Source organism: Neolamprologus brichardi, chromosome 17 (genome assembly GCF_056152115.1).
Source record: "Neolamprologus brichardi isolate AB-2024 chromosome 17, ASM5615211v1, whole genome shotgun sequence".
NCBI lineage: Eukaryota > Metazoa > Chordata > Actinopteri > Cichliformes > Cichlidae > Neolamprologus > Neolamprologus brichardi.
The window spans coordinates 7,550,342-7,558,231 of NC_142120.1; the positions used below are offsets into that span (position 1 = coordinate 7,550,342).

A 7,890-nucleotide genomic window follows, 5' to 3' on the forward strand; every position below is an offset into this window, starting at 1 on the left:
ATATTCACAGATGAAGCCAGATATTTACATACACTTTAGGGAGAAAACAAAAAAAAAATTTTACTGTTAAACATCAATTTAGAGTAAACTTTTTTGTTCTAGATAAATAAATATTGAAATTCTTTTGAATTAGTTAAATGTCAGAATAAAGAGAGCGAGAGCTGTCTATTTATTATCACTTTGATCAAATTTAGGAGTATATATACTAAGTTTATTCTGTCTTTAATTAATAAGAGAACTCCAGACGATTCCATTCTGAGCTTAAGAAGCTTCTGATAGGTTAGTAGAGTCCATTTGAGTAAATTGGTGGCACACCTTTGGATGCATATAAGTGTAGCCCTCATTTACTCAATACCATTAAATAAATGGGCTTTGGGTTCTTTTTCTAGTGTACTCTCGTACGATATTTTTAAATTACCTTCTCTTTTGTTTCTGGGATCAATGAAGCTTATTCCTTAACAGTAGCACTACACGCAAAAATGAACACTAGTGTCTATAGTGCAGTAAATCATGTCATATACCATATAAAGTAGAGCATTGCAACCCTCCTTTAATTTACCAAACAATGAAAACAAAATAATAAAATGGCAGATTTCAGTATTCAGGCAAACCAAAAAAAACACACACAGCAATTTACCCACTGTACACAGAATCTCCACATATACAGTGTAAACCACCAGTGATAAAACAATTATAGTCCCAAACTAAACCTAAAGCCGGCAGAGATAAACCCTACGTTGCAGGCCTGTATTGTTCCAGTATAAATCCAAAACGATCTCCCAACCGGAAGTTCTTCACTCAACGAGTGATAAATAAATAAATAAACTCAGTACCTTGTGAAACGTGCACTTCCCACCAGATTAATCCAGGCAACAAGTTGTCTTCAGCTCCTTCAGAAACACTCCGCTCTGAATGCAGTAGCACAAAGATGGGGAAGGTCTGTGATCTCCACGTGCTCCACAAGCTACCTGTTTTAGCTTCCCACGTTGCCAGAGGTACTCTGAGTGACGCGGGCACTCAGAATGACTATCTGGGGTCTGTCCGTTGTTATCCAGTTCGGTAACGATTCTCTGCAGCTTGTTACGTTCCACAACTTTAGCGAAACGGCAGTCTACAGTAGTCCTTATTAGCAAACGGCTGGGTTAGCCTCACTTTAACTTAATGCTTGCATGTCCGCAGTAAACAAAACACACAAACTTTACGTGTCATGTCACTAACCTACCGACACTGTGACTTATCTTTCCGAAAAGTCAAAACACACTTACTACTAGTACATAAAAACAAGCTAACTTCTCCGGATGCTCCTGTAACTCACGCACCACCGCCCTCTCTCCTCGCGCTCTCTTTTTTTTCTTTTTCCTTCTCCACCCTGTGTTACCTTCACAGACCATATCCCCGTAGGAAATTACACTTCTCACAAACAATTCACAATAAAAGAAAGATAACTTATTTTAAACAATGCAAACATGTTTTTAATCATTTTACATGAACTTTTACCTTTTTAATATACAAGAAAATTTAAATAAATGAACTCTTTGATATTTATATTCTTAGACTTTACTTATCTTTTACTATTTATGCATCTTTTTAACCCGGGTTACATAAGCCTTATGTAAATGCAACAAAATAAAACCAATACCCGTACCCAAAAAAGAAGATTTATTCATAACACAGGGGGAAAGACCCAGGGAAAACGATTAAAAAAAAATAACGGAAAAAAAAAACGATGAAAACCATAAATTTCACACCCCAGCCCCAACTCTAGCGGCCCGGTACCAAACGACTCACGCATCCAGTACCGGTCCGTGGCCCGGGGATTGGGGACAGCTGATATAAGGCACCCCCAAAACACAGAGCCTGTTTCTTTGACATGGGGAAAATCAAGAGATATCAACCAAGACACCAGGAAAAGAATTGAGGACCTCCATAAGTGTGGATCAATTTTGAAAAAATTTGGGTGCCATTTGCAATTAAGAAATACATAGAATTTCTCTCTTTACTCTTAAATTTAACAAATGTGTTTTTTATATTTATCAATCTAAAAAAAATAAACGTTTAATCTGATTTGATGTTTTACCATTAAAAAAGTGTGTGTGTTTTTATCTGAAGAGTATGTAAGTATCTGGTTTCAACTGTATATTTGATGATGTTGGTGTTTGGCTTGATTCGCAGCACAAAGAGGGAGAGAGAGGAACAGAGAGGGCGATGGAGAGGAGAATGAGGACAGAACAGAGATGGAACAAGAGGCAGGTGAGACAGACATGTTAGTCAAATGGTTGTTTGCCAAAACTCATTAGAACATGTATCTAGTGCCTAGTGTATCCTTTTAGGTTTGTTAACCCCCCCCCCCCCAAATCCCATATGCATACTACCCTTTAGGGCTAAGCCCCGGGTGTATAAAATGTCCGGCTCCACCTCTGATAGACTTCATGAACTTATGCTCTTAAGTTTTGAGGTTTTCCAAGTTACGTTATATGAAAGTGGTTCACAAGAAATACATGAAAATATCTTATTTTTTAATGGCTTTCTTAATGCAATGGCCATGAAATCCATACAAACATAATAATCTGTTTTTACTTGCTGTAACTATTTCTTAACTTGCTTTTATGGAAATGATGCAAGACAAAATCGTCAGTCCTCAGTCTTTGTCAGAATACATTCGTAGGTTTATCCACAGCTAATGAGGCTTCAGCTGCCTGAGGTTTCTCTTTTTTTTTTTCTTTTTTTTTTTTTTAAGTTTCTGTGTTTTCGAGACAAAATTTCCTCCTTTTGTTCCTGCACTCATTCTGCAGCTCAGCACATAAACACTGTTTGGGGAAAAGGGGAATTTTGTTTTAAAGTGGTCCTAAAGTTGGTGGAAATCCACTTGATCTGATTAATTCAGACACCCGGAGCCTCATTAAATTCAGATAAATCTGGGAAGTAGTTTTACACAGGAGTACTGTGATTTTTCTTTTTCTTTCTGTCTTTCTTTCTGTCTTTCTGTCTTTCTTTCTTTCTTTCTTTCTTTAATGAGTGTAAAGCGAAGGAACGATTACACTAAGGGAAAAAAACTGTTGCTTTAATTTAGACTTTAACAAGCATGAATCTAACTAAACAGTGGAAAGCTTCAAAGCTTTTTGCCACCAAGTAATGATGGGCCATTTTATAGTATCTTCAACTATGTTCAAGGTTAGCTGTGTCATCGGATCAAACAGCGTTTTAACCTTTCATTGAGCTAGTGCAGCACAGGAACGTACAAGCGCCTCCAGTTGAAACATATCGACTGTTCACTGCTCCCTAATGAAACCCGGTGTGGAACAGACTCCTCAAACCTTGAGGAGTGGGACTTGAATTTGGTAAAAGCTAGGAGCATCAAGTAAGCATAAAACATATTTAATACTATGACTGCATAATATATATTTGAGAAGGCTTGTCATGAATATTTTATGTTCCGCTTCAGCACAAATAAACAGATAAAACCGACGGGGATTTAACATAGCATTAGTTATTCATAAACTCATTTTGCCCACTTAAATCAAAGCCCTTTTCAAATAAGAACATATACCTGTTTTTATAAGGTTAGGTATGCAGACTTCATTGATGCTAGTCATGGATGAAGGTTAAGCAAATTATTCCAAGTACAGAAAGAAGCTGTGGTAGTTCACAAGAGCCAAGCGTATGATGGAAGATTAGGCTTGAATGTAAAGCCTAATAGTGGATCTTCTGCACCAGCATCCACCTCCATCTGTAGGAAAAATGACAAAACTAGTACAGGAGCAAAACTGGATGCGGCAATGGACTGCAGAGTACACAGATACCTTTGCTAAGCACAGTGTGTCACAGTTTGACGCTTTTTATGTTCGAGTGTATACCAGCGTGTGCAGGCAATCTTGATTTGTCCACAGGTAAGCCTGTGTTTTTCAGTGCGCGGCAAACACACACCTGACAGATGAGAAAGGCTCAGGGCCCACCGGGGACCAATTTCCCCAGTCTGTTCCGAAGGCCTGTTCATTACTGCGAGCAGGGGGGGAACAATACTCCGCAGCCCGCCAACTTCATTTGCTGCCATTTTCCCTCATTCTCTCCCTCTCTCCCCTCCCGAAACACAGCGCGCCGCCCGACTTCCCACAGTGCACCACCGCGCGCCTGTGAAGCCGAGATTGGTTGCAGCGGGCTCTCCAAGGTTTCAAAGCTGTCGCCACTGCCTAGAATGTTTTCTCTCTCCCTCTATTTTTCATCTGTCATGTTTCTGAGAGTGAAAATAAACCAGACATCTTGGTCTTAGTTTTTTTTTTTCTTTCTCCTTCTTCCTCGGTATTACATGTGGGCTGTGAGCTGGCACCGGGGGAGGAAAGATGGGGAGAGACAGAAGACAAAAGCCGAGATACAGCCTGCATTTGAAGGATGCTAATACACTAAGATAGCAGCGAATGGGACTTGAATGAAGAATCCTGTCTTAGTCTGGTCCTTTAAAGCTTGTTTGCTTGGTTCTCCGCTGCTCATGCATAGATATCTCCTCATACAACACGATGAATATTTTATTACAAAAGATGACACTAAACAAATAAAAAAGTATTGAAAATAGGTCTGCGGTTGGAAGTGAGACACCGACGCAATGAAGCAGAAGATGCAATTTGTATTTCGGTAGCGAGACGTAGCTAAAATTAGACGGCTGATGTACAATAACGATACTATATCATGCCAAGGCATGTAGCATATGATGGATCCATGAGGAAAATGAGATCTCATTTCACATTTCTTGCAACACTTATTCTTAGCGTGCAGGAATACAGACAAATAGAACCATCAAAAGGAAATTGATCCTTTGCATGAATCAGTTTTACAGTCAGCTCACAGATGGGTGTGCTCACAGCAGCATGCCGAATAAATCAGGTTTATAATGGCCCCTACTGCAGGCATGACAAAAAGTCTAGGGGAGGTGCTGAATCCCGTAAGAGGCGCACGGAGCAACCAGTGACAGGGTGTTTTTCTGAGTCATGATGCCGCCTCTTGGAATGAAGGGTATTCAGTAAGTAAGCCATTTCTCAGAGGGCCCAAACGTTTCCTTGAACTATTTGCTTTCAAGGGTGAATATCAATGATGTGTGGGAATTGGACTCTGCACTAGAAACAAACATGTTTGAGACTGAAACCTGAATAAGACACTTCTGCAGAGAGAAACGGGAAGAAAGAAAGATTCTCTTGTCTCAAGATTTTTGCATCTGTTTTTGTGACGAGACGATCAAATCCTCGAAGCTGTAGGTGCCGATACTCACTGTAAAACAAGTTGCAGGTTCATTTCATTAACTGCAAGCTGACGTTCAAGTATCTGGCAGCCTAAAACAAAGAGACAAGTTAGAAGCTACAACTAAGCACCAGGTGTTAAAGCTTTCCGATGTTTCTTTCTGTTTCGGTGTCTTGTTCTGATTACATACATGCTGCTTATGCTGCAGAGGTTTGGTTCTGGTCCCAAATCTCACCTAGCACAGAACCTGAGTTAAATATCAGTTTCTGTGCCGACTTGGTGTCAGCAATCAGGCTCAGACTTGTTTTCACCTTTCTCCCGAATTACTGTCATTGTGTTGAATGGCAGACACGGGGAGCTAATACACATCAGGCGAATTAGTATGCCCCTGAAGCGCTCGGTGCACTTTGTCAGGAGAGGTGATGTAAGAGGGGATAAATATTGCAGTTTCCCCTCCTGACCTGGTGCTCAACTTCCCCCCCGCACAGCGACACACTGCCCCCTCTGGGCTGGTAATGGAGATTATATACTTTCAGCTATTCAAACAACATGTTTCAAAGTGATTTATCTACTTTGCAAAGATGTGGGAGCATCAAAGCTCCTCGGGTCGTTTAATGAAGTGAACGCACCTTCCATACATTATCTTTTGTATGGATTTCTATGCTTGAGGCAAGAAAATGCAAATGAAAGAAATGAGAATTATACAGTTGTACTTTTAACTGCTGTAAGGATTAGTTAATCAATAAACGACAGAAAAATAAAACAGAAGAAATTGTCTTGAATTTGGGTTTGTGCAGTTTTAAGATTTCATGTTTTAGAGACTCAACGATTTAGCAGAAATAACTGCATCATTAATTGAACTATTTCTAGTTGTTCACTACATATCGGATCAGTGTTTGATGGTGTGCATCAGCAAAGTCCGCTTGGCAGTTAAACACAATTGGATTCTAAATATTTTAAATTAGCTTGGACACGGTAGGGTTTTATCAACATTCAGTACCAGAAATAAAGCTGAGCAGCCTGGTTACAACTGATAAAACTAATATGAAATATTTCACATTATCGGTATGTCAGTGCCGAGGGGTTAGGGGATTTATGCTTTTGTTAGTGGCAAGTACTTAGAAGGATCATTGTGGTCACATCCATTTTTTTTTAAATTAACAGTTTATCGTAAGGTTATACAAATGAAGTTCCGAATAAGTGCCCTAGATAACCTTAGACTCCATGAGGGGGAAAAAAACAAACCTAATATTACTTTCAAATTGTGCTAAATAAAACAAGGCAACATAACAGTTAAAAATGTTGGATGCGCTTCTCACGATCAGAATAAAAGATATTTATCCCCAAAATTCTTCTTCTTTGGCTCTCGGAGGAGGCGGATGCACTTTTTCTCCTCTCCCTTATCTTCTCTGCTTATGTCCTTGTCTAGTCTCGTGTTTTTTTGTATTACTTTCCCTGGAACACACTCTCAGTCTGTTTCTAAAACCTAAAGAGAATTATGGATTTGATCAACTGGTCTCTGAATGCTATTGACACCCTTTTCTCAACGAGAAGTCTGGGCTCGGGAGAGCCCGAGTGCCCTGGAGGGACTTTCCCTGCCGGATACACGATGGACGGGTGGCAGAAATGGAGGGTCGTGTGCCTGGCGGGACTGTCGATCGAGGACGCTGAAGATATCTACCTATTCAGAACCATGATAACAGGGATCTTGCTGATCGGAGCTGGCTTGGCCCTGGCTTATCGGAGAATTAAGACTGCGGAACCGGCTGTTCAAACACCTCCAAGGCTGCCCGCTGGGATTGAAACGATGGGACAAGGCGTGACTTCTCAGAACGGGCTCAAAAGCAGAATGGTTAAGACCTTGGAGATGCTTACAGCTGCCGTAAATACTAAGAATAACACCTCTGAACGTATATTGGGATGCATCAAGGAGAGGCTTGCTCAAAATAACACCCTTGAGCGAAAGTTGGATTGCATCGCGGACCAGCTAACTGCAGTCGTGAGTTCTCAGAATCGGCTGTTTGGGCAAAAGAATGAAAACACCAGCAAGTTTGATACCATCATCGGGAAGCTCGCGGTTCTCCAACGGGAGATTGAGAGACCAGTGTCGGAGTGTTAAAGAACAGCTTTGAAATTCTCATGAGTTGTCGCAAAGAAAAATTACCATCATAATCCGGCTACCCCTTCGGCGCCAGCTGTGGGCTCAAGGCTGGAGCTGAACAAAAACTCCCTGATAACGACTGTGTTGAGTCTGTTCCTTCCCATTCCATGCAAGGCCACCTGGGTTGGCTGGAAGCTGAACTATGGACACACACACACATACATATACTGATACTGATAAGCACTCACTGACGCATCACCCTCCCTACCCCGGATCCAACACCACCTCCAACATTTACCTCCCCTCTGATGTGGACATCGGGTCAGTTGGAGGCGCAGTCAAAGATTGCAGCGCTCCCAGATCAGATGTACACACTGGAACACTTTCCCGTGTTGCTTGTCTGTGTTTATTGTGTTATGGTGTGTTGATATCTGTGCATTCCTGTATTATCCTTTTGTGTTACACATTTCGATGTTTTTTTCCTCGCTACCTAGCCTGACCTGTCTCCCCAATGTGATGTTTGTGTATTGTATGTACGGTCGGCAAGGTCTGTCATCTCGGTT

At 41.0% G+C, this 7,890-nt stretch overlaps 1 protein-coding gene across 1 annotated transcript; it reads left to right on the plus strand.

Moving 5' to 3' along the window:
- Positions 1-6,724: 6,724 nt before the first annotated feature.
- Positions 6,725-7,345, plus strand: LOC148097865 (uncharacterized). The gene has a single exon (XM_087830606.1). It carries the CDS (start codon positions 6,725-6,727, stop codon positions 7,343-7,345), a length of 621 nt encoding a protein of 206 aa, XP_087686732.1.
- The last annotated feature ends 545 nt before the right edge of the window (positions 7,346-7,890 follow it).

Bases quoted from the DNA above. Each gene is read 5' to 3' on its own strand.
- LOC148097865 (XM_087830606.1), top strand. From the start codon at position 6,725: ATGGATTTGATCAACTGGTCTCTGAATGCTATTGACACCCTTTTCTCA.